This window comes from Pocillopora verrucosa, chromosome 4, assembly GCF_036669915.1.
Source record: "Pocillopora verrucosa isolate sample1 chromosome 4, ASM3666991v2, whole genome shotgun sequence".
NCBI lineage: Eukaryota > Metazoa > Cnidaria > Anthozoa > Scleractinia > Pocilloporidae > Pocillopora > Pocillopora verrucosa.
The window spans coordinates 26,786,115-26,813,772 of NC_089315.1; the positions used below are offsets into that span (position 1 = coordinate 26,786,115).

General features: G+C 38.3%; 2 protein-coding genes across 4 annotated transcripts in view; both read right to left on the reverse strand.

Moving 5' to 3' along the window:
• LOC136280404 (uncharacterized) overlaps positions 1-16,747 on the reverse strand; it is a 43,631-nt gene extending 26,884 nt beyond the window's left edge. Inside the window, 16 exon segments of the mRNA XM_066165425.1 lie at positions 525-932; positions 1,215-1,502; positions 1,980-2,285; positions 2,526-3,152; positions 3,532-3,963; positions 5,437-5,826; positions 11,380-11,470; positions 11,783-12,042; positions 12,571-12,696; positions 12,947-13,061; positions 13,412-13,659; positions 13,861-13,974; positions 14,292-14,415; positions 14,918-15,174; positions 15,557-15,664; positions 16,660-16,747. Of these exon segments, the coding sequence (XP_066021522.1) occupies positions 525-932; positions 1,215-1,502; positions 1,980-2,285; positions 2,526-3,152; positions 3,532-3,963; positions 5,437-5,826; positions 11,380-11,470; positions 11,783-12,042; positions 12,571-12,696; positions 12,947-13,061; positions 13,412-13,659; positions 13,861-13,974; positions 14,292-14,415; positions 14,918-15,174; positions 15,557-15,664; positions 16,660-16,747 (3,982 nt within the window).
• Positions 16,748-23,151: 6,404 nt separating this feature from the next.
• Positions 23,152-27,467, reverse strand: LOC136280255 (uncharacterized). 3 transcript variants are annotated; one of them, XM_066165227.1, is made up of 4 exons: positions 27,239-27,467; positions 24,552-24,742; positions 24,185-24,271; positions 23,152-24,085 (listed from the first exon to the last, which is right to left on the reverse strand). In XM_066165227.1, exons 1-4 carry the CDS (start codon positions 27,294-27,296, stop codon positions 23,969-23,971), a joined length of 453 nt encoding a protein of 150 aa, XP_066021324.1. In that variant the 5' UTR covers positions 27,297-27,467; the 3' UTR covers positions 23,152-23,968. The 3 variants fall into 3 exon arrangements, 2 of the variants coding, with proteins under 2 accessions (XP_066021324.1, XP_066021323.1); XM_066165226.1 differs by having other exon boundaries at positions 24,185-24,397; XR_010717203.1 differs by lacking the exon at positions 24,185-24,271.
• Positions 27,468-27,658: the final 191 nt, after the last annotated feature.

Genomic DNA, 27,658 nt, shown 5'->3' on the forward strand with positions numbered 1-27,658 from the left:
TTACAACAAGAACCTTCTTAAGCCTAAATTCAACAGTGGCTCAATTTAATTGTAACTATTCAAATAGAAGAGAAAAATGGTTTAAAAAAGCGTTTTATATTGAAAACATGTGTTACAACGAAAGCTTTCAGCTTTCAGTTTAAGTCCTCTTAAAGCTGAGATATCTGCACGAGACAGAAATAAAGCAGTGTGCAGTGAAAGTAAAGCAAACTGCACCCATCTGAATAGAAGGGAAAACGTGGTTGAACATTATCTTGACATGATAAAAAGGTATTCTCCATTCAAAACATTGATTAGAACGCAAACGTTCAGTTTTAGGTCTAAAGCCTTTGAAAACTCTGATGTCATTGCCCGAAAAAGAAATTTAAATATGCCAAAAGAGAGTGTTGAAAAGTTGTTTTCCTTTAATTTCCCGTTATTGATTATGATACTGTTTTTTTCGTGTTTCTCAGAAGGTTTTAGACTTGACCAGAGAACGCCCGTCTTCTAGATCTGCTTATAACTGCTAAGCATAATGCAATTACCCGATCGTTTCTGGCACAAAGGGTATCTATGTGACTTGCAGACACCATTCTTTATTTTGGATGAACCAGCCGAAAGATAAGCACAGCCTAGATTGTCAACGTCCCTCGTTGGATATCCTGATACCCACAACGATTCGTTCAAAGAAGTGCCATCAAACCACATCCAGTCATCATAGTGGCCCCTCATACCAATGAAATAGTTATAAAGACTCGGTCGCTGGGATCTGAATCCTTCTAAAACAACGGAGAGAGCACGTCTCAACCCTTCCCTTGAAATCTTTGCCAGGGTACCTCCTTTAAAATTGCACCTTTCCAAGGCTTGCTTCCAGTTTACTCTGGTGAAGGTATCTAAGGAAAAGCAACCTCCATGAAATGGAAAAAAGCTGGGACTGCACCAAGAAGTAGACGCTACGAGAAAAAATAAAATTATCTGATTCATTTTGTTTCTTCGTTTTGCCTTTTTTGTTAATTCAAATATCAACGGCAACCTAGAGCTAGTAAAGTGAGAGTAACTGTACTATTATCATTCAATGATATCTTCAACCCTTTTGTAAAAACATTAGAGATCCCAGCGTCAAACAGGGAACCAAAGATTAAATGGTATCAGTCTTGACATAAAACGTCAAAATACCTGATTATATCTCAACTAAGAAACTGAATGAAAATAAGTAAATAAATTCAGTGACAAACCTTGAAAAGCATAGACACGATTCGCCCAAGTTCCTCCTTTTCCATCACCTTCGCATTTATCGCTCTTGCCATATCTATCAAAAGTCTTTTCTGCTGTTGCACTGCCGTAACACTCCCCACCATACTGAACTGAAAACATGCGGAAGCCCCTTTTGCGAGCCACTATAGCGCATTTTTCGATAGAGTTCTTGCGTATTTTGTGCCATCCTGTCAATAGCGGATCTTTTTGTTCGAGTGATGCAATTGCACGCGAGTGGCGATCCTCGTTGCATCCAACATCAATATAATCTATTTAAAGTTTAAGCAATTTAACTATCACGCAAAGCCGTTAAAAAAAGGACATTTCTAAACGTGCACTCTATGGCAAATATGAGCTACAACTAACTAGTAATCGATCATAGGGGAAAAATCCAGCTGCATATCCAATACACCCAAAATGTTCAAACAAATGGAAAATGACTGAAGAGTTTCTATTCGACTACTCGAGAAAAATAAAAACATAACAAAAGCAAAAACAAACAATCCCTGCTCAGGCTAGACTGTACTTTTGAAATGAAATTTGATAAACCATAAATTCTATAATCATTTCAGGAGAAGTTGTTCTCTGAAAATTAATAACTAGCGTGTTTTATGACTTACAAATTCCAAGCCAATAAAAGTGTAAGTTCCAGCTACTAAAATGTATATTAGGCAAACGAACTCGTGGAATTTTACCGTTACATCATTGACTCCCATTTCAATGTAAAATATGGTATCATTACAAACCTCGAATGATGTAAACATTGTTTGCCCATGATCCTCCTTTTCCATTTGCATTGCATTGATAACTCTCGCCATATCTATTAAAAGTTTGTTCTGCCGTTGTGCTGGTCATGCACTCCCCGCCATATTGTACAGCAAACATAGTGAATCCTCTTTTTCGAGCTGCAAGGGCGCACTTTTCAATCGATCTCGTACGCACGCGGAAGTCCTCGGCAGCGATAGGGTCTACTCCTTCAAGTGTTGGAATTGCTCGATGAGGCTTGTCTGCGTAGCATCCGACACTTCTGTATTCCACTGAAGGTGCAGATACTTCCATGCGTTGAAAAAAGAATGGAATTATCGAAACAAAAATTACGGATGAACCTTATAAAATAATGTAACGGCTAAAAAAGTTCTTAGATGAGGTTTACCGATGTTTTAAGCGAGATACATTGTTGGCTTATCATTTATTTCTATTGAGTATCTTACGCTGCTGCGCTTTTCGATTTTAACTGTATTTTCTACAGCTCTGCGGGCATTGTGACTGACAAGTAAATTAAACCCACTTACCAGTTTTATTACATCGTATTTTAACCTTCATGATTTGATCCTCAGATAATGCTTGTTCATAAAACTGCAAGCAAGAAATCCTGCCACGGAATTGCATCTTTCTATTTTTGGAGGCTCCAACAATAATATTCCCATGAGTCGCTAACTCCATTTTAGCAAACAAAAATTTTCGCATTACGATGTTCTCGTTAACCCACATAGTTGCAATACCGCTGAAGTAGTCATACGTAACGCCGATGAAATTCCAAGAGTTTGCTTTTAGAACGCCCCTCTTATGCAGGAGATAACTGTTAGAACTGTCCCGTTCCTTAAAAAGTGCTTCAACTCCGAGCGTTGAATGGAAGACCGTCATCGAGCAACCGTAATCTATTATTTGACCAGTGCTAGAATTACTGAGATGCACCCAAGCAAATACACTTATAGAAAACCTTGTATCAATTTCTCCGCGATTTTCCAATTCCATATGGCTATTGCTAGTTCCTAAAAACAAGGAACCATTTGGATTTCCAAAAGGACCCGGTGCCAAGGTGATGTCACTGAACACAGCATTGCTAGCTCCACCAGGGCTCAGGTCCACACTTTTGTTAATACCACCCATGAAGAAGAGAGCTACAGGGAGAGGAACATCTTGAACCAGAAGAAAAAAAATTACTCGGACACACTCTAAATACTGCGATAAACGACATAATTTAACACCCTTAAAGCTCAATCAAACACATCTGAAACAAGATAAACTGCAGAGTAATCGCTTGAGTTCATCAATTGGATTTGTCGTCAGACAATGTCTGAGCAAAGCTTACCGGCAACGTCAACATAACAACTTGACTTGAAACAGAACCAATTATATCTAAAGCTTTAAAAAAAAGTTTAAAGGAAACGCAGTGGGGTTATGTTGAAGGTTTAATCTGTATGGCTGTTTTTGTCTTCGAAAATATCCTTAATTCAGGTACAATTCAAGTAAATTTAACTATTAGAAAATATCATCATAAGTTGTTGAGAAACGTACCTAGTGGCTCCTCACAAATATATCTCCTGGGATCGGTGCAGGGCTCGTCATTCAAGCCCCATCCATACCCACGCCAAGTTGAATCCCAACTAACAAAACTCAGGAGAGATCCGCAGTAACCATCACCACTCGGTTCGGTAGGCCTCCACAAAGCTTTTTGCGAATCTGACACCTTTTCGCCGTCTACCCAAGTCCAGCGTAACTTGCTCTTTAGCCCGAGAAAAAGATCGAGATCTTGGGATTGTAGATGTTTCCTCTGATTGGCAAGGACTTCCAGTACATCAACTCTTTTGGCAGTGGCCATTTCGCTATTTTGTTCGTGGCACAAAGTTCGCGCCAGGCGCCACTCCCGAGGTGATTCAAAATAAAACATGAAACAAGATTTTCCTATTCCGTACCAACCAGGCTGACATCCAGAAGTCAAACGATTATCTGCAAATGAACAAAACCCTCTTTTAAGGTTGCTCACATACTTTACCAGCTATTATTTTTTTGGGTCTGTGCTTTTTGTTAAAATGAAGGTAGCATCAACGGGTCGAAACAATTTCCAAATTGCTTACAACGCTTGGAGGCGAGAGAATTCAAGCAGTAATTTTATTGATAGATATACATAGTAATACAGAGTTGGGTTAGAAATTTTTTTTTGACGTATCAATCATTATCACCCACCATTAATTCTGCGCAGTTTTATCGGTCATGTTACGTCACGTGGTGCAAAATCACCGGACAGTTATCGCGTAATAACCGCCGTTTTGCGTTGACTCAAAAGTTTCACCTGTTCATGTGCATTACTCCATACGGAAGAAGAGCAATTTTGTTTTGTAGAGTCGATGATGGTGATATTAAAAACCTAGTCGCAAATACTTAACGACAATTCGATCAACACTGGCCTTTTTACTAGTGTCTTAAAAACAGTTTGAAATATAAAAGGAGGGTTATAAAATAAATTGACCCCTATCCGCTGATATAACAGCCATATCCTTGGCTGTGAGATATTCTTCAAATATTTCTTTCAAAGATTCGCTTCTCGGCCAAATATTCATTTATCCGACAATCTCTTAGCTGTAAACGTTGTTAGACGACATTTATTATTTTATTAAATTATAAAATATTATATTGTTGCCTCACTAATAACTAGAACTTTTACCATTTTCAGAACATGAGAAAATTAAAAATGTTATAAACTTTTGTATAATTTTTTATTTCTTTCTTTCTCAGTTACTTTCCTATTATTATCATTATTTCTTTTTTTTATAAGCCAAGTGAATGGAACCATCCAAGTGAAAGCCCTGCAAATCCTTGACTTACCTTAAAGGGACGCAAATTAACGCCAAAGAGTGCCTAGTATCAGCAGAGCGGTCAATAACGCGGGCGAAAATTAAAAAAATTCAGCGAAATTTGCGGGAAAAGGAGCTGGCATTTAAAACCGAGGCATTTTGTCGCGTTGAATGCATTTTCCAATCTCCGGTTTTTTTTAAAGGAGAAATTGCATTTTCGAAAATGTTAAGGGGAGAACAATATTTTGGAGGTTGTTCTGAAAAAATAAAACGCCAAGTTTAAAAAAACACCTCGAAGCAATAGTAGGAAAACCAAACATGCAAACGACTCAAAATCAGGTTTCCGCGCCAAAGCTTAACGCATGCGCAGACGTTACTCAGCTCTGCCCCTAGTAGACGCTACTCAGCTCTGCCCCTAGTATCTATTTTCATGCTACACATTATTTCAAGTTTTATAGAAAAAAAACTTGAGGAACAACATGGAATCTCACGCTTACGAGACGAGGTAGTCTTAAGCTTAAGCTTAGTGCATTACCCAGGCAAGCCTCTTTTGAGTCCCCATCACCGAAGGTAAAAAATGTTTATGTAAAATCGTTCACAATGTACAACGCGCGGTTAATTTTCCTACCTGGTTGAGTAACATTGAAAGCACAAAGAGAGAATTTATTTTTTCCTTTGCAACAATCCACGGCGCTGTAATCGTCCAGGCTTATCATTGGTCCCATGTTATCCCTGTTGATGAAATAAATCGTCTTGCATTTTTGAGACGGTCCGTTGTCACCAAGGACAACCACGTCCAAGGGATAGTTATCATGGTCAGACAAATCTAGTTTTTCCCCAACGAAACCGTGTCTCCTGGATGCTTCAGAGTAGATAAAATACGAGGTTTCTGTTAGAAGTCCTCTTGGATGTTTGAGAGTAAAACGGAATTCTTCGGAGTAGAGACTGTGTTCAGAAGGTCGAGAGGATATTTTAAAATCTTTACCCATATACGACGAAACGTAATACGTAGTTTCATCTTGAATGAAAGATAAAAGCAGAACAGATCGTTAGATAGGTATCATCATTATCAACGTAGAGGTTTGTAGTTCAACCACTCATACTCATCTGACATTGGCAGAGTAATCATCTTGAGCCTCTTTAATTTTGACGGACGTTATCATTATTTCTTATGGATATTCAAAAAAACTTTAAAATTCGTTTGAAGAATAAGAGTAAGGGTCACTATTCTTGAAATAGGTTAACAGTCAGATTGAAATCATCATGTGGTAAAGGTTTGTCATCGAAGATACAAATATACTCTCTCTGTAGAACGTAATAGGAGGTCCCAATAAGATTAGGGATGTTATAAACGTCGTGTGATTCATCTTTGTATAAAAAAAATTTACAGCTATGGCGGAGCTCTTGGTAGTAACCCATCAAGCCGAAAAAATTTGAACTTGCGACCGTACGACCGACCGTACAAGGTACCACTTTTAGCATGCGTGGCCAACTGCATTGTGTGCACTATCTTAGCCATTACGTAATGGAAGGGCTAAGGAAAAGGTAATGCGCAGGTGCGATTGCGTGCGTAACTAGAATAATCCATTAGTGTGCGCCAGGAGACACCGGCAGATGACAATGAAGTACGCAGACTCGAGTGCCGAGCTTTCGTGCAGCGTACCGCGGGCACACGGTTAGGCATTACACGAGGGCTTCACGTGGGCTAGTAGATGCGAAGCCGCATAAGCAAATAATTTGCAACACGCGTTTTGAGCGGGAAATCAAACTGGTGAGGTTGTAGTTAAACAATAATTCTCAGAATCTCGCAATTTTTAATCAACTTGCAAAGCAACATTACCGATAAAGCTATAGCTTTGTCAACCGGAGGAAATTGTTGTAATTAAAGTTCGTGGAGAAAGGGTTTTGAGCGAATATAAGCTGGAAAGAAAGAGACAGAGCGACCGAAGAAAGCAAGAAGTAAAGGCATGAAGAGAGTCGAGAAAAACGCTCAAGAAAGTTCGAAGGAACGCTAAAATAGGCAGAATACGGCGAGAGGAACGAGAAAGAGAACAAGAAAAGGAATAAATAAAAAGAGAATATCTAGCGAAGAGCAACTTGAGAAGGAAATACAAAGAGCTCCAGAAAACAGACTGAAAAGAGCTCATCAACAAAGAGAAGCGAACCACAAAAGATCCGAGAAAGAAGAGGAGGTAAGTCGTGTTATCTGGGCTTTCTCTTACGCTAAGGCCCGGAACAATTCAAACATTTCTTTCCCAATCCTCGTTTGATTCAGGTGAGAACATTAGTATGCTAGTTTATGTCATATGCCTCTCCTGAATCTTTAATTTTATGCCCTGGTTTTCTTTTACAAATCTCTGTGTGTCAGTTGATGATTAAAATCTCATTGAATATATACGCCATATTTTAGTTTTTTTTTTTTTTGTTTATTTTAATCTTTTTAATTTTTTTGGCATTTACAATTTTAAAACTCATAAACAGCATTCCTTTTTCATCCTTATAAAGAGATATTACACATTTCTTTGACTAAAATCTGAAACATGAAGTCATCTTAACTTCAATGAGCTTAAAACCTAATTCTCAATTTCATAGAACTATTTTTTTAGGCGACTGTTAAGAAAACGCGCAAGGAAATAAAATCGCAAAAAAAAAAAAACCTACTCATGGAGACCATTTCAGTGCTCGTGTCCCCAACTTTCCTTCCGGGTTTCTTTCCTACGTCTACTTCTATATTTGATTGCATTTGAATGTAACACATGCATCAGTGGTTGCGGTTTTTGTCAAAAGTTTTCATTGCGTTATATAATATGCGAAGCAATGCTTTCGCAGTATTTTTTATCGGGTAAACGTTTTTAGGTATTTGTTCTACAAGGCCTGTCCACAAAACGAATCAATTTTACTTTGCAGAAAGATTTTTTAAAAGCCCAAAAGCAATAATGATAGCAGAAAATTGATTGGTTTCTGATTGCCACTTTAAAATGATTGCAGAAAACCACGTCTGAAAAAATGTTTGGAATTGAACTTGTGTGTTCGATCAGGCTGCGGCAATTCACCGTATTCATAGGCCATTGCAAACGAAAAACAAAAGAGAATATGGCGTCCAGCAACCGTAACATTACAGATTTTTTTTTCCGTCCTGTTGGAGCGAGAAATTCGGATACCCAGGGCGATTCGGCAGACGCTGGGCAAACTGCGACAGTTTCTCATGTAGGCCAAGTTGAGAACGAGGAAGCAAACACACCACTCGCCTCAATATAATACAATATTCTTTATTTAGCGAAGGTAAAGTAATTAACCTAATGAGTTATCGCTTTGTCTCGCCCACACGGAGTGTTTAACTTGTCATCATTTCAGACATTGGAGCGCTAAGTGATGATGAATTGAAGAATGAAAACATAAGAATTAAGTTGCTTCAAGAGGCATGGCCATATTGCCAACGGTTCCAGTTTGCAGCCAGATGCATTTGCAACATAGAAAGAAAGCTGCTGAATCACCAATGGCTTTTAAACAATGAATTATGCGGTACTCCATCTCTAATTACTCGGTAATGTGCGTTTATTGTGTGTTTGGCAAGCAGGAGAAAGTGTCTCAACAGGAAGGATCATTTGTTTCGACTGAGGGTGTGTCAGATTGGTCTAACATTGGGAGGCTAGTTAAGTTACACATCTGCGAGTCGCCCCCCACATGACGCTGTTATTACGGGTGATAATTTTGTACACATTTCAAGCGGAAATCAAAAAGATATTTGTAGTTATCTCTCCTCACAAATGAATAAAACTGTTGAAAGAAGTCGGAACATCCTTCAAGCAATCGTTGATGTAATAGTGCTGTGTGGCAAACATAATTTTGCGCTAAGAGGACGCAGGGAAAAAAACAGCAATGTTCTTATCTTCTTTCAGCTTAGACCCAAGACTGATCCTGTGCTTGCAGGCCTCTTGAATAGCAATGAAAGCAGAGCAATTCCAAAGTACACTCCACGGGATGTCCAGAATGAGCTCATTGAACTTTGTGGCGACTACATCTGTAACTTATTGTTACAAGACTGCAACAGTGTCCCCTCTTTTGCTCTCTTGGCAGGTTAAGCTACAGATTCTGGGACAAAGGAGCAGATCTCAATATGTGTACGATTCGTGCTCAGAAAGGAAGGATAAAACAAGGTAGAGGTGAGAGAGGACTTTCTATGGTTCGTAGAGGCAGAAAGCACGAAGGGAGTAGCACTTACTGAAACGTTCATGACACCCATACTGAGTTTGGAATTGACATCCATAAAATGCGAGCACAAGGATAAGACAGTGTTGTAAATATTTCAGGAGTACACAGGGGAGTACAGGTCGTCATACAGCAACAGGTACCAGAGGCAGTATACTGTCATTGTAAGGCGCACTCACAATTCAAGCACTCACAACTTCACATTGGAATTGGTTATATTTGTGGGGAGCCCTTGATACGCAATATGTTAAGCACTGTACAAACCATCGCGTTTGCGTTTGACTATTCAGCAAAGCGACCGCTGGCCTTTAAGGAGTCTCTTAATCAGAACGCCTGAGTCCGAGAAGAAATGGATAGGTGTGCAAAGCTACGAACTCTGTGTTAGACAAGATGGGCGAGTAGGACTGATGCTTTATACACCTTCCGTGCAGCGTTTCCAGTCGTCGTTCTAGATGCAGCTGAGCACGTCCTTTCCAACACAGTTGCCTTGTCAACTATGTTGCAAGACAATAGCGTATATCTCATCGAAGCAGCCCAAGAAGCGAGAATCGGGATAAATATCATGAAAGCTGAGAGAGGCGATCCGTCGATGTGGAAGGAAGTTATGAGCGGGGAAAACAGATAGCAGCTGAGTTTGACATTAGGCTATGCATGCCAAGAGCAACCGGAAGACAGCAACACAGAGTGAACGTCCCACCACAAAACCAGAATCCTACTGGTAAAGAGCTGTGTACCTCCCTCCTAATGATCATTTCATTCAAGAAATGAACGTCAGGCCCTTATCACATGAGGATCGCTTCCTAGCCCAGTATCTTCTCCCGACAAAAGTGCAGAGATTAGGCAACGATGTCTAAGGTAAGACGAATGACGCGTATTCAAGCGGTCTGACTGACAAGAGAGAGTACGAGAACGAGATGTTGCGGAGGAAAACAAAGTAGCTGCATTCAACTGGAGAGCGACTAACAACTCTGGCTGACACTCTCGACTGCCTAAATCCAATTCTTTATCGAAACGTTAACACCATCCTCACGATCCTTCTCACGATGCCCGTGTCAACTGCAACTCTTGAGCGCAGTCCTAGCCCGATCCGTAGAGTCAAGACGTATCTAGGGGTAACCACAAGGACATAGCGACTCTCACCCCTTGCTGTAATGCACGTGTTCAAGAACATAGCCATCGACGGGGAGGCCGTGGCTCGTGAGTTTTGCGACGAGAAAAATAGGATGCTAAACCTTCCATAAAGCTTAACTAGAGATACTTAGTTAGGCATTCAGATCAGTAGTCCTGGGTTTTACAGTACAATTCGTTCCTCTATTGCCCCGGCTTCATGTTTTTGATCAATTAAAGTTTAATCAATTGTTGGGTGTGCCTACAAATGTGTCAAATTACCAGTGTGGACTTGATTCTTATCAGATGTCAGCTGGTAAAAGGTAGATACAAGATATTACATATCCATAAGCCACAAAAGTACACATCATCAAAAAAAATCACACTTAAGTGGTGTAGTGATTGATTTGTGATATTTAGAATGACAGAAGCAGGAAAAACACTTTGAGCCTTTTCCTATTCACCAGTGAATTAATTAGATTTTGGATTCTACATTCAAACTGAGTGAGATTCAATTTATTCATATCATGCTTCATTTTTGGGTTGTCTACGTGGAAAGGTAATTGTTATTATAGCTTCACGGATGTTTCGTTGCTGTCACAATTAACACTCATTATAAAGTTTCCTTCAACATAGAGTGTTTCAAGAAAGGGAAAAACGGCGGGGAAAGCACTCATACCTGGCAACTTCAAGAGAAGATATAAGAGAAGCCCATACGATTCTGGCGTATTGTTTTACTGATTTAACGCGAAGTAGTTTACCGTCGTTTCTTTCAATTTTGGCTCAATTTCCCAAACCGAAATTATAAGTCACGCTCAATAGAATAAAATGTCAACTGATGCTGACACTGTACACTTTATCTGGAGAAGCAAACATTCCTTGTCTTCGAAAATTTGCTCAAGTCATTAGGAACAACAACGAAGGTCCTAAGCTGTTTGAAGATACCGCTGACTAGCATGCGTGTTGATCGCTTTGCAAGTTGTGAGAACATCTTCCCCAGGTTCCAGACCTCGTCAATTCTTCCCACCCTCCCCATCCCCCCGACTGGTCCTTGAAGAAAATCTTCTACAGCCAGCGCTGGGGAGTTTATTACAGTGTTTATTCAGAGTAATGAAGGGTTAGAAAATAAACTAACAAGAGCTCCGCTTTTAGGCTTGGCCAAATCTATATGTGAACTCAGTGTATATGGAACACACCAAAATTTGATAATGACACAAATAAATGTCTATTTTCAGGAATAATTTCTCTTTTGTACCTATTTGCCGGCAAGGTCCTCTTTGAAAGGTGAAGTCGTCCAGGGCTGCATCCCCTGAGTCACCACCTCCTCTGATGCCATCAATGATTATCTTTTAGAGAAAGGCACAAAATAGAGACTGATGATACGTTGCAAAAAAAGGCACTTACCATTTTGACTACCAGATGATACATAAGCTGCCTTTTTTTGCGAATCAGTTTTGAATATGAGCTGCTGGGTTGTCGTGTGCTCAGCCTCTTTTATTCCTTAATTCAACCTGAATATGACATCACGGCTTCTTTACTAAAATAATATGTGGAATCGGGTTCATGAACCTGCCACTTTGTTATGGTTGGCCTAACGCGATACAGGAAAGGACAACAGAACAGAGAGCTAGAATGAAATGTCGAGACATTCATGTTACCTGATACGTTAGGTTGTTTTTAATGTTTAATTTCCCTTGTGTCCAACGGTCTCCTTGATCCTTCGACCGCAACCATATTGGTTGTAACTTCTCTGCAGCCTGGATTCTAATGTACAGAACAACACAACCCATGTTTGAACCAAACATATGGTAGAAGAAGGTCATACACTGTGGTCCCCGCATCCATGGACTTGTCAACCTCGCCGTGTCTCCAGGCTGGCGAGGACTTGAAGCATCAATATAAATGTACAAGCCAGTGCCTAGATAGAAAGGAAAGTAAACAGTCGCGCCTGAATCAAGCAACTCCAAATTATTATAATAATAAAATGTCATTATAATTATCATTATAATCATTATATATATATATATATATATATATATATATATATATATCATTATCATGATAAAATCATAAAGCAAAATGAGTCCAAACATCAAAATCAAACCTAGAAGGTAACCGATGAGCCTGGACAACTCTTAAATAACTTTCCCCCTTGTTTCATCTGATTTTTCCTCATTTAATTCCACTTTTGTCTACTAAAGCCATCTTAAAGGGTTGCGATTGAAAAATGCACTTTCAATAAGTTTCCACTAATGATACGTTCTAGCCATTATGTATTCTCTACAAACAAGGCATCCTACTCTAATTTTTGTTGTTAAAAATAGCAAAAAAACTAATCCATACCTAGCTGGTCTGGCAAACAAAGTATCACTAATTGACAACTGAAGATTGGTTAATTCTTCAACTAAAAAAAACAATAAGTAAAATGTTAATGAATCGATGGTACCTGAAGTATGATCACCGCTGGGTCCAGTCTGATACTTGGTTGCTCTGTCTCCTCGAAGAGTCCATTTGAAAATGGAATTCAAATCATTCTTCCAAAAGCAAAAATTCTGGTCAAAGTTGCAGTTTCCTGCGGTATAAAGATACAACCAATGTTGTGAGCGTTGTCTGAAAAGAAAAAAGTACTCATGGAAAGCGGCCTAACGAGAAAAATTATGCTGAAAGATACCTAGAAAAGTAACGGTTAGGTTTCAAATACGAAAAAGGCCTAAAAACGGTGATCTGCATTTAGAACATCACATAGATATCAGAAGCTACAATTAATGTAGTTGAGATGTGTAAGCAGTAATGATCATATACGATAGATACGAGTTGAAAACCTTGTTGACTGCTGTCAAGTTCATTCTCATCGTCACACAGTCCATCAGCTAATATGAAGCTATCCAACGCTATACGGCTTGTGTAATTTTTGCCAGGAGTTGCTTTAAACACAATCTGTAACAATAGACATTGTTTCAGTCGAAACGGCAAACATATAGGCAGGGTTTAATTTAGTTTAGCGCCAAATTTATCATGGGTGAAAATTTTTGTCCATGGTTCGAGGTCTAGTCGACTCAATTACTCCTATGACGAACTATTCTGAGGATATTTCTTGTTAGCCATAGGTACAAATGAATACCAATTAAATTTGTTTACCTGCAATGGACTTGCAAAGGAGTAAAAATAGATTCCTTCGTGTGTACCACAATGAAAGTTTAATGATTCCGGTAAAGAATAATTCTATGGCTGTGCAGGACTAAATCTCTTTTTTTCTGGCAATTTTCTTCCAGGTTTTTATTTTCTACCTGAAATTCGCCGGTGTAGCCGATACCAATGCCACCTTGTATCCACCCATTTCCCTGATCTCCTGTTTTCTTCCACATCAAGTAATCCCCTCGCTGCCTCCGGACTTGAAGCAAGATATCAAGTCTTCCAACATTCCACCCAGACATGTGATATGAGAAGCGAAAACACTTTGGTCCCAGCATAAGAGGACTCAATAAATGGGTGGACTGATTTTCTTTGAAAGGTCGAGAAGTGTAAATGAAGTTTCCTTTGAGTGAAATTGTAAACGAATGTTAAGAAAGTGTTATCACAGAGTTCAAGTTAAAAAGATGTTCACTTGCACCTTTCAAAATTTATCTCGAGCACTAACTGAATGGGAGGGGAATTGGTTACCTCGTGAACTCCGTTCAGCTCCAAAATCTCTTTGAGTTCAATAAGAAAATAGCTCCCTCCGAGAGGTTTTTCTTACCACCAAAATCTCCACTCTGTCCAGTTTTGTTGCCCGCTCTCTTCCAGCTGGCCTGATCCGATGACAACGACAAGCTACGCCACCCACAAAAGCCTCCATTGAAGGTGCAGCTCACTAGAGTAACCAAATTGAAACACAGTTTAAGAAGTCCTGAATGAACTTAAGACTCGTCTTTCTACTTGTCAATTCTTCGATGCGAAAAACTCTTATGCTGTTAATCTGTGTACAGAAAATCTCATTACAAAATTATATTAGCGGTAAAACTTTCTTTAACATATGTTGTATTGCCTGTTAATTATTGTAGATTGTCATGGATTACCACGTTCTTTGCACAAAGGAAGCAAAAAAAAACCTGTAGTACTCGTAGCTGTTTTCGACACTTTTGCTAGGTAAATTTCACACATTATTCATGCGATAGACTGGGCCTTTACCTTCAAATGTTTCTTCAGGTGTGATTTTGCCATCGGAAACGCAACTTAGGTTTTTGCTGAAGCTGACGTCATCAACGGCAATGTTTGAGGCATTCGATATACCTGCTACTCCTTCAATTATAACCTGAGAAAAATAAACATATGCAAATAATCAATATGGAATTAGTCTTCCGTACTATAATAAAGAAAATTTTCCGTTTCCATGCATGCCTTGTAATATTTACATCAAACACTTATTGGGTGCCTGGTTTTGCCACACTACTCGATAGTTTCATTAATGAGGGGGGGGGGGGAGATTATTAGGGAAATAGGAGGTCTCAAGCTTATCGACAAGTTTGAAAGTCAAGAAGATGACAATTAGTTTTATTCAGAGGAAAAAAAGTATATCGCATTCGAACTTGAATAACTATATTTGGCAATATACTTTCTACTGTTCGAAAATGCTCTTGCAAGCCAACTAAGATAACACAGATAACTTATCTTGATGAACCACCCCCCCACCCCCCCCCCCCCAAAAAAAAAACAAAAAAACAAAAAAAAAAGCAAAAAAAAAGCAGCCACAAACAAAAAAACAAACACACAAACAAACCAACACAAAACAACAAAGAAGGAAAAAAAGTTTTTACCTGATAAGTTCCTCGGTAGTTTAAAGTCACACAGCCTTTGATCCAGTCGCTTGATAACTGGCTTCCATAGCGACTCCATACCCTATATTCGCTGCCGTTAATTTTTACATACACAGACAGGGTCTCGATAGTACTGCCATTCATAGAGTAGAAAAACTCCATCCTCTGGGGTCCTGTCTTCCAGGGACTGCTCAGCCTGGCTTTTTCACTATACATACGTGGAGATGACGTTTCGATGTAGATATATGCTTCTTTATCTTTGAAAAAAAATGGTACATTTTCCCATCGGCAAGTAAATACTTATGTTCTAAATCAAAGGGTATTTCGACTTTACGTTGGAGAGTAGTCATTTAAATAGTTCATTCGATCACAGATTTATCCAAAATGACTCGCGTTCCGGTGGTCTCGACCGATTATTATCGCCGATTTTTATACATCATATCGCACCCTTAATCGATATCAATCACTCCGCTGCGGGAATGAGACTTTTTTTGATGAGAAAACAATATTTCTTAGGGCCTGGGTTAGAGTAACTTTTTTTTAAAATTGCAACGCTTTTGAAAACGGGAATATATATGTATATATATTTATTCATATTCCTCATGCGATCACAGTATATGAAAGGATTTATCCATCTACCTGTTCGACGTTTGGGAGAACTTCCTTGGCGGAGAGACCAATCAAAATGGTCGGTGTATCTTTCGTTATACCAGCTACAGAACGTATTCTCGTCGAAGGTACATTTTCCTGGAATGAAAATAGAGACCCAGGAAGAAGAAACTAATTCTGGATTTTACGTAAAGGAAACACACCTACACAACACATCCCAACCAGTCACTTTTGGACAAATTGGCTTTTTAATTTCCTTTTAAAATGTGTAAATGTTGGTATGTCTTGCTTTCATAATAGCTTGTTGCCCCGAAAGCTGGTTGAAAAGGAGGAGGGTCGAATGAACCTCGAGAAACTGAAGAAAATAGTACCCAAATAGAGACTGAAAATTAATGTACAGTGCAAGGTTAATTCTGGTTAATTGAGTGTTAGGGTGTCCGTCGCTCGGTGACTTTGAGTTAAGAGATGTTAGATGGAATGGCCAGGTGTTTAAAGTTCAAATCGGAAAAGAAGACAGCTGCACAAGCTAACTTATCTAAAAATGACTTGCTGCAAATTGGTGAAAAGGGAACAAATTTCAAATGTACATTAAGTCTAGCAGAAATCTGCTGATTTTGAAAATTTTCTCATCTTGATTTGTAAATATTCCTGAATTTATGTAGTCGAAGATCTCCAAAAAATACCTAAAATTAATTCTACAAATCTATCAAGTCGAAGTGGCAAATAGAGAAACCTAGGAAAATTAAGTTTGTTTTCCATATTACATTTGTGAAGTAGAAAAGCATAGAAACTCTCGATACTATAGATAAAATTAAATAACTTTTGCCCTTGTTTCTTTAAGCTGACAGTAAAAGACTCCAGGTTCAAATTATCTTGAAAATACATAAACCTGCTCGTTTAAAGAAACGGTGGGGATATTTTTTTCACGCTAATTTTGAGAAATATACTATTGGTCAAAGTATATGTCAAATTTTTTATGTCCGTGCGAAAGTTCGAACATCAGATACACGGACTTAAAAAGAGAAATGAATAAAAACGGACATAGATACCTAAGAATTATTAGGAAATTCACAATAAAATATTTCAAAACTGAATCATTTTTGAGGAGGAAAAATCATTGTAGGTCATCTTACCTCTAAGGTATTGAGAAGCGCAGCCTTCTACGACAAGAAAGACAATTGCAAGCCGAAGAAGGCACTCCGACCTATGAAATAGCTCCATTTCTGGGCAGTTAATGCACTCGCTGAAAGAGAAATAGAGGGAAACTTTATACCCTCTGAAGTCTAGACCCAATGAAGTATTCTCACCACTTGTATGGCATTAATGGCCAACAATTTCCGATAACGTCTGGGAAGCAGAAAGTTTCGATAAATGTGACGGTTAAAGAGACCCAATGGCCCAATTAAGCAAAATGCAGTAAAAATATGAGTCGGCAGAGAAGTGGAGAAACAGAGATAAGATGCTGCGAATGATATGCAGGGGCGAGGTCTGAGCTGAGAATCAGCCTGTCAAAGTCTTAATGGAAATTAACCGCAGTATCTTTTGTTTAATTGAATGTGGGTAGATAATCACGTACTTTGGAGTCATGAAGCTGCAAGTATAGAAAAAAATTAAAATAGGGTGCTTAATGGCTTCGACAACTGGAACACCATCGATTTGCCCAGGATGTCTTCTGACCCTTGACTAGGTATTGACTACTACAATATTTAGGATAAGTTGTAAGAGGGGCGAATGATTGACGCTTCATGCACTAAAAGTTAAGTTGGAGGGCTAAGAGCACTTGAAGACGCATCAAAGGATACATCAGAATTGTGAAATTAAAAATAAAAATCAATTCGGCTTGACTGATAATAATTTGAATGTTTGCAGCTGCTCTTTCAAGTGACAAACTAGTCACGTTTGATCTTTTGCGCATTTGCATAAGAAAAATATCCTGAATTGCTTTTTGCACAAGCGAGAATCGTACCTTACGTAACATTTGCGAGCATCAATTGGAGTCTCAGAAAGCATCGATTGATAACATTTTTAACTTTCATTTTATAAACTTAATTCTTCCACTCAATACTTCTTCGCTTCTCTTCGTCTTCTTTCTTATCCATGTGGGTTTTTTTATGCCAATTTTCCCCCAAATTTCTCAATTTAGCAGAATTTTTTAGCAGAAAACGTGCATATCGTAGGAAATAATTCCAAATTTGTCAGGCTCTTCATCTTGCAATATATTTTACTTTAACCGTACTGGGGTACCTCCTTCCTTTCAAGGCGATTCCATGCTTTTTCTGAGTTCTCCTACTTTAGGAGCTAACGTAGTTCCATATAAATGAAAAAGCGTCTAAAAATATCGCTACGAAGCTCTTCTGTAAGCACTAGGTATTTAAACAACGAGTAAGACTTCAAAAAACGGACGAGCGAGAAACTGGAAAGTTAACAGTATTTGGCGAGTATAAATAAAAAACAAAAACCGAAAAAAACAATAAGCATACCCACCGAAAAAAAAAAACAGAAAAAAAAAACGAAAAAGATAAGAAAGAAAAAAAAGTAATGGATAAGTCCAACAAAAAGCAGTTGTTGTCTTCCCGCAAAACGTAAAGCGGTACTTTCTGTCTTAAAGTAGCAAATTGGTAAAGCAATATTGTAGTTCTCTCAAAAATGCTTTCGAAAAGAAAGAAAGGGTCAAATTTTATAATTTTTCTTCATTCTGATACAATTGCAACCAAAAAATAATTTGCTTCATCGTGAGTCAAATGTTTTGCGCCTCTTTCTTCCTCTTGAGCCACAAGACGGCGAATTGTTGGAATTAAGTGTTGATACAACCGTGGTCTGAGACAGTACATGCCCATTTCGCGTATTGTAGTTTTTATTTTAACAGGCCTCATCTTCAAATCAGGCTCTTTCCATATTAAGAAAATAGTTTAACGACTGACTAGGGCCTGTAATCCTAGAATTCTCATTTGAAAAAAGTCGAAAGGAAAAAATGAAAACCGAAGCAAAAAATCATGAATTTTCCATGAAATACAGGTTTTTAAGTTACAAAAAGGGTAAGTTTTAGTAGCTTCTACACGAAGCAGAGTGACCAACAACAACATCCGAAAAGAGCATCGTTTCAGCTTAGTTAAACATGAAGCTCGCTTGCATAAATTGTTAGACGACAAAATTATGAATACCGCATAAGTTCCGTGCATTAAGGAGAGGCGTATTTCTAAAATATCTTTTCCGGTTTGGCCCAAGAAAGGCCAATTTACGGCAAAGATAAAGAATAACAAATTCCGAATCGTTCGGAAAGGTGAGACATATGATACTGAACCCCGTTTAATGAATCAAAGAGTCCTTAAATCGGTCACTTGTGAAACTAAGCTGGTCGTGCAAACAGTCATTATACTTTGAAGTCCCCTTTGGGAGCGCGATCGTATTCTATTCGATGCAATCTAGGCCAATATAACCTATTTGGAGATGCTGACTTTTTTGTCAATATTTTCATCAAGTAAAGTAAGTGTTTTCTATAAACTCCTTCAAAGCCATAGTTACCTTAGAAGTACATTTTTCTTTCCTTTTCAATCCTCCTCAATATTTCATTCTGAAATTCAGTGCAGTTTCGGTTTAGTACCTAGAGCTTTGATCCAAATACCTTTTTGCACATGCTCAGCATTAGTCAAGGTTAAGTGTAGCTGAAAAGCACTCACCTGTCTTTATTAATGGTATTGGGCTGGGTGCGAATGTTTTATTTTTCATTTAATTTGCAGAGGTTAATTTTCTTGCCAGAGCTAAAAGTTTTTCATGTTTGATAGAAGTCTAATTTATCAAGAAGCTAAATATCTTTATGTGAATAAAAAATATATGTGTGTGTGTGTGTGAATGGAAAGAGAGAATATATTCTAAGAGACGTGATTTGAAAATAAAGTCAAACGAAAAAGTAGAAGTGAATAATTGATATGTTCAAAGTTTTTGGGGTTACTCCGGTAATGAACTTTGCAGGCAGCATAATTTTCAAGAGATGTTATTTCGAGTTAACAATGTCGAAAAGGACAGATAACTGTTTGCATGAGGCATTACTTACAAATTGAACATGATTACAGACTTTACTATTGGCAACTTATTTGTGAGTATTGTTAAGCAGAAGTGGTTCATAGCCTAACTGTATTGGTCCTGCTGTATTTAATTACACTAAGAAAATACAATCGAACTACCAGAATTTCTCCCGCCTCGAAAATATAATGTCTTTGCTACATGCTGTATACACTATTAATAATAACTTTTCACACGGGCTGCTAACAAAATCGTCAAGGTAACCGTGTTTACCATCGAGATGAAAAGCGATATTACTTTTACTTGATTAATTTTAATGAGGTCAAATTGATCATCGTTATTGTATTAAACGACAGGAAAGAGACATTTTCAGTCATTGGGTTCACAATATAGGCGCTCATCAAGATCGGTTCTTTTTGAAATTGTTTTACAATCGTATCCGACAACTATATTTTATGGAGATCGAGAAAAAAGAACGATTCGCACGAGGATATTAATTTTATGTTCGTGCCTTTGAGACATCAACACGAAGATTACCATTATTAATACTATCATATTTTTATCATTATCACTATGGTTATCATTATCATCATTGGTTTTACTATTTTCATTTTGACTCAAATTAATCATAGTTTATTTTTGTCAACTAATTGATTTATCGAAACTAACGAAGCTCAAACATAAGCGGGATCGACAATCCTCTTTGAAGGTCTTGGGTGTTTCACCTCTGAATTAATACTTACGAACTTCATATATACTGTCCAGCTTTTGTATAGATTATATTAAAATGAACCTCTGACCTTCTATCCGTTTACCGGTATTATAAACCACGCAGTAATGCGATGGTTGTATGATTCTGCAGCGATCTAAACATAATAGAAAACCCCAATGCAGCAAAGTTTTTCGATGTTATGCAAATCGTCGAAACTGTTTATTTTTAAATGCAAGTTAGAAAGAGAAAAAAAAAGCTGATTGAATACTCAGAAAAATCGAAGATGCCATTTCAACCTCGGTACCAAATACGATTGAATAGGTAATTTCAATCTTTTCTTTAGTCTCTTCATAGGCATGTATCCCAAAACCCCTCGTTGCACCAGGTTTCTTCCAATATTTCGCGGATGTAAGAGGCTGTAGGCCTCTTCTTCTTGTATCCTCGAAAACAGGATCATAATCTCTCTCAATGTGTGCAAAATCATCTAAGATAAAAATATTGTGCAGTAAATTCCACAGCATGAAACTTTTTTTGGCAGTTTTTTTTATAAGTAGCGACGTTTGACCAGAAAGATTCTGAATTTAGGATCATAGTCTTTACCGATTTAATTAAGATCTCTTTAATTTCAGCTCAATTATTAAACCACTATTTCCTTTGCGGAGTGGTTTGTTGCGTAATAATTTATTCCAAGGATTATTCTTTGTTAGCAGGAGAAGCAAGTCAAGTATAAAAAAAGATAATAATAACTGTTGTTCGCAGTACCACTCTTCTTTTTTATGAATGATTCTGGTTACTTAGGTATTTTGTAGATTTCTTATCAGGAAAGATCTTCCACTTGGAATTTTCACCCGGGGCTAGTTCAGTTTGACTTTGGACCGTCGAAAATTTCAGAACACAGGGAAGAAAGAGTAATCCTTTTTAAAATCTGACCGAGTGACTTCTCATGGAAAAAGGTAAAGATTCACACTAGAGCTATAGCCGGTATGGTTTACGAACGCGGCGTGACACTTACGCGTTGGCGGTCGTGTTACTCGTTGGTGGCGCTTTAGTGGCCTGCAGTATATATTCACCTACCCACAAGTACACTTCAACAGTCCGCTCTACCACATTTTCATTTACGCCAGCATTGGTGTTGTACCACAGAGTGGCTGAATGATGGTGAAGTACGAATAGGGCTTCCGGGAGCGTGTAGTTGCTAGAGAACGCAGAAATGCTATTCGTTTCAAATACACCCTGCCCGCGTTATTCAGACCGTGAGAGTCTCAAAACCGGTGACAATTAGTGAAGTTAACACAGTATGTTATGCTTTTTGACAAGGTTCGTTGAATTAGTTTAGCTGCGTGACGAAATAGATCGAACTATCTGATAAGCAGACAAGTCAGTTTATGTCATTAGCCTTAAAATCTGCACACCAACCTCTGCTCTTGGGTAAAATCCACCTCAACGTTTGAAAGGGTCAAAGGAAGAAGAAATATAGACCTGCCTTACAGAAATTTGAAGATCCCTGAGGAGCTATGGCATCTCACAAGACCACACAACTTCTGAATTTTATGGAATGTCTGATTTGATTTTAGTCAGCCTTCAAGTAGTATATAGCGGTGAAGTTTTCATAAGCTGGCTTTATTTTCATAGGTTCAAGCAAAGAGAAATTGAGAGCTAGAACTACTGGGACTTGAAGATCCTAGCTTCATGGTACGGTTGTCTAGAGGTGATGATATTGCGATCGACTCCGTTTGCATGACAACCGTTTGCTTATGGCGCGTGCGAGGAACGCTCTCCATACGAACAAAAATTGAATTTTATAGCTTTTAAAGTATTCCTGCACTTACTGGAAAAACCATCAGAAAAAAAGAATTTCATGCCACAGTCACAATGAACTAAAAAATTCCTTCCACATCTTAACTGAAATATTTTTCAAGTAAAGAAACCGAATTCAGCTATGAACGCCAAAATAGTTGCCATACGAGTTGAAATTACCTAAAAAATATTTTTTTCCAGGAGTTTCCGATTAAACTGTAAAGCAATAACTGTAAACAAGCAAGCAATTTGTACCGGATCCCTTCTCGTGGAGTAAAATTAGCATCATCCGAAACAATAACAGCCGAGTAGTGCATTCGATTAATTACGCTTCTCATAACTGCTACACCTTGTGGTTAAATTTGCCTTTTTGACCATTTACTTAGGGATCTGCCGTTAAACCACTGCAATTGTGGTAAATAAAGTTCGGTTTTATTCGCTGGGGAAAGGGAGAAAAATTTTGAACCGGATTACAGAGTGACATCAAAGGGGCAGAACAAAGGCATAATGTATTCCTTTGTTCTCGACGTGTGAAGAAAATCTAAAGAATGATTATGGACATTAAAGGCATTGAAGGCTTTTGCTAAATATCTTTTTAACTTTGCCTCAATGGAAGCATTATAACAGCTGAAAATTGGACATTGTGGGTCTTGTTCATCTGTATTGAAGTTAAGGAATATTCAGGAGAAGCCCTGAGAATACACAGACGCCACGTGAAAGTAACGATCTGGGGTGTAAATACGTCTAAGGGAATTATTCTGCTCTCAAAATAAGAAATTATTACGTGCTGTCCAGTTCACCTTATTTCTGTGAGTCATAAAGAAGTGTTACCGTAGTTTCAGCAGTCTTTTACACTACTTGAAGATTTATGTTATAATCAAAAGTTGAATACATTTAGGTGTTATATTCACTTGGAGGAATGTAGAAGGCAATGTGGTTTCTTTGAACTGAATCAGCTGTGCAAGAGCTACTTTTATCTACCAATCTGATTCCACAAGAACGATGAAAAGTAACGCTACGGAGCAATGCCAATAATAGTAATAATAACAATTATTATGGTTAAAACCAATATCACCATACGAAATGGCTCTTCGCCTGATATAACAATTTAATGTAAAATAAAATCACATAATTATCTACAAAGGTATGTAATATGTATTTATTTGAACTAAAGACTGAGTCTAAAAGATTATTGCGCGCCGGTCTGGCAGCGCTCTCCAAGAGTAGCTAACGTTCGCCTGCTTAAAGACTTAAAATTACAACAAGATTTAACATTTGCTAGTAAAGAGTTGAAAAGAACTGACGCGCTATCCTGGAAAGTGTTAGAGGCCAACAGAATGACTAAATTGATGGAAATGGATGAGCGCAAGTTCTTGTTATGCCTTACTTGCTCAAGCTGGAGCTTTCTTGGCTAATTTTGGCAGTATTTAGCTATGTGCGTGACCTTAAAACGTGCAGTTGCCCACGTTCTTCCATAGGTAACAGCCTAATTTGAGAACAGTGTCAATACTGTTTACATACTGTCCGCAGACAAAACTAGCTGCCGCAAACTGAATGCGTTGTAGTCTTTTAAAAGACAGTCGGTAATTGGATAAAATATGGCTCTTAGGCAAATTACATTATGGCTTTTAAGCAAATGAGTATTTTCAGACTTCCTTTTTTTTTCACTGACAGATGTCAGTGATACATCTCGTACCAATATACTCTACACAAGGTTTAACTACTTACAAAGCATAATTGCTAATGCACTTTGTTGTAGTGCATTCTTCCGTTATTGACAAGATAAACATGGCTTTTCTTTATGGATTGTACCCTACGTACTGCAGGGATGGACAAACATTTTTGGATTATTTTAAAAGCTCAACCAATATATGTATTTTACACTTGTGAAGTGTTTTACTCCGTATGTTAGATCAAACAAATGAATCACCCTTTGTGCTCCAGACTTCTTCCAAGAGTTGTCGGAGGCAAGACGCCGTAGGCCTCTTCTCTGGTGTTTCCTCAACGCACAGGTTCATCATTTCATGTAGCTATTTGAGAAAAGAAGATGTATGTACCAAGGTCACTATGTATCTTTTTCACTATCCAAGCAGAAATATTTTACTAAAGTTAATGGAACATTTGTTTACCTTGAACTGTTTACTAGAGCCGTGACAGTGTCCTAGTAGTGTGATCAACAACTGTCCAAACTGCTCAACATGGCTGCCAAAACAAATCTGTTCATCAATAGCTTGGTTTGTGAAAGCGCTTTCTCCATTCACCTTGGATGCACGGGAGAATTCCGAGGGCTCTCCCTCGATTAAGGTACATGTTGCTAAACTCCCACGGAGGGTGTTTGCCAACTAGCGAAAAATATGCAGCATGAGATCGGTTCTTGCAATGGCCCCTCCGAAAGTGGGCGGGATCTAAAGATAGATTGAGTGGAACTAGGGCCTACTGAAGATTAAGACTCTTAAATTGACAAAGCGCCATTTTGTTTAACAAGGAAATACTTACTATGGATTGTTTTCCAGCAGTATCATCTTTGAAGATATTTACTTCTTCAATCAGCTTCAGATTAGCGTGCAGGACAACAACCTCCAGCTGCGGCTTTTTCAATACCCTTGCTTTTGGCTGGGGGCTGGAAATGGAAAGGACTTTGGAGAGCAACGTTTTTCCAGAGATGTTCGAGGAACAGGACATTCGATCTTCAAAAGTAAAAATAATAGGATACTTGTCATGATAGAGGTACGTTTCAAGAAGGAAAAGAAAAGGAGGGTTTTTTGAAGGCGACTGGAACACTGAACACTAAGAATAAACTTTCATATCAATTTAATCTATGTTTATCTCTCGAAATCAACGTTAGTAGTATTTGTGTGCGATTCTTTGTAGGCTAAATGATCAATTATGTCATAATATGACGCGTATCGTTTCACAATACTCCTGATCTGTGGAACCTGTAATAGGTCGACCTGTATAAAGTGCCATTCACCCAAGATGACCGCTAAATACAGGTTCGACTGTAATCGACTAACTCCAATACTGTAGTAATATCAATAAACTTGGATGAAAAAACCCGAAAGTGATGAAACGAACACAATTGAGGGGTTCAATAAAATCGATTTTGTGTCTAGTGAGGGATTCATTTAAATCGTTTCTGTGTCTACTACTTTAGAAAGCAATAGATACTGTAGTCATCGAAAAGAACCGAGCACGTAAGGAAATAGAGTATCACTCATCAACCAATCAATCTATGTGCTGATAATCGATTTCCTTAAGAGTGGGGAGTTATTCGGGGGAAGGCACTTACTGAGCATGGGTGCTCATTTGAGGAAATACAGTATGCATAGGCATGTGAAACACTCAGTTGCCAAAGTGCGAATGAAACTGAAAGTTTAACACTCGCTGAAAGAAGTGGAATAACTGAAAACAGATTGAACCTCGTGAATTCTTTGTAGGCCTTCTTTATCCGTACTAGTAGGAGACACATGTAGCCATTGGTCGCTTTTTCTGAATCGATTTTTGCCCATAGCGGGGAGACCCTCAGGGTTAGCCAAAATATGCACGAGTGGGTTGCAACATAGAGGTTAAAACAAACAAGTAGATCATTTTCTTCTCTTAATCATCTGCAACGTAAAATTCGTCTTTTTAAATTCATATTGTATGAATTGAATTAGGGTTTTCAATTTTAATTTTTCCGAAAACAGAATACATAAACAAACCGAAAATGCTATTGACGTCCTAATTAACAGCGCGTGAAAGGCTGATCTGTAACGTATCTTTTAAATCTACCACTTGTTACTTCATCTGAGACTGAGAGGCAACCCAAGTAAAGTGGATTGCTCATCTCCACTTGAAAAATTGTCTCACTGTAAACATATATTTTAGCTATACGAATGCAACTTCCGCACCCAAGTCCTCTAACAATATATTGTTGACGTCCTTTCCGCCCATTTTGAACCAGTTTTACCTATTTGTATTCTATAACAACCGATCATGACGACAGATCGATTGAATTCTATTCGGATCTCTCATAATGTCTAAATGTATGGGGCTCGAGCTGTGACCGTGGTAATTTGGTACGGTATTCTAAGACGTTCGCGACATTGCGTGTAAGGTAAAGACCTGTGTCTTATTTTTGCCGTGCTAAAATTATCAGCTACATTTCAGACAAGTCGTTTGTCGTTTTATAATTTTGTAACTGGATTTTGAGACTTCTCCAAGGATGAAGACTGTTAATGTGAATCTTGTCACATTTTTCTCCAATACTTATACTGTCGGGCTTTCTGAAGCATAATATTTGCAAATGCCATATCCTATGCATATTGTGACAACGTGAGTATCTGTGTAAAGAATGTAAATGTACCCTTAGCAAGCAGCTAATTCGAATTTCTAATCGATCAAGGCAATAAGTATGTCCTCGACGCCTGTATTTTAATGAATATTTAGTTTCGAAATAAAGGTCGAGGATATGGGTAGCGTTTGCGACTACCGTTTGGTTTGCAGCTGCATTTCATTCTCACAGCGCCAGGCCAAGGAGACAAAATATTCGATCGTAAGCTGGAATCATTTACAGTGTCATAACGTGAGCCGTACATAAATGGTTTAAAGCTACAATTCGAGGCAACTGCAACAGCTTATCACAAAATAAAGCCGCCAAAATGATTTCCGTCGCTACTTAGAGAGCAAATTCGTGAAACGAAGAGCACGCTCGCTCTAGAACTCTGTCACGCTTCACAGAACATTGGATATGAAGCGCACGTTAGTGTGTTTACAATCACTCGAAAATATTGCTTCGATCGTCAAAATAAGCCGTCTCGCCAGTAATTTTACAACTAATTTTCCTGTTGAGCAATACCAATGACACTTAAGGAAACGCTATTTTAAGAAGATAATAATTTGGGCGAAGTCTATCAACATAATTTACTTGTTTAAAATTCACCTTGAGGAGTGATGGTCGAAAGAAATATGATAGAAAAAGTTTCAAAATCACGACCTTCAAATGCCCAAGTGTATATTTGGAGGGCCGGGCATACATTTCGCTACAAATTCAATGTGAATGAGTTTCGATCGTTGAAAATTTCAATACAAAGGTAAGGAAAAGCCATCCTTTTTAAAATCTTACCGAGAGCTTCCCATTAAAAGGTAAACATTCTCTCTAGTGCTATAACAGGTATAGTTTACGAACACGGCGTGACACTTACGCGTTGGCGGTCGTGTTGCTCGTTGGTGGCTCTTCAGTGGCCTGCAAGATATACTCATCTACCCACAACTACACGTCAACAGTCCGCTCTACCACATTTCCATCCAAGTCAGTCGCATTGGCGATGTACCACAGAGTGGTTGAATTATGGCGAAGTACGTAAAGAACCTCCGCGAGCGTGTAGTTGCCGGAGAACATTCGAGGAAAAGACAGGTAAGCCGACAGGGTAAAGTTTCCGCACAGCCCCATACCATTGTAAAACAAATCTGTTTTCCCAATGGAAATGTATTGTTTTTGTCATTGTTTTCTCTGTTCAAGAACTGAATGCATAATGTTGGATGGGGCTGTACGGAAATTTTACCGCCGACAGAATTATCCGTCCAAAATCGTCAGCAGAAATGCTATTCATTTCAAATACACC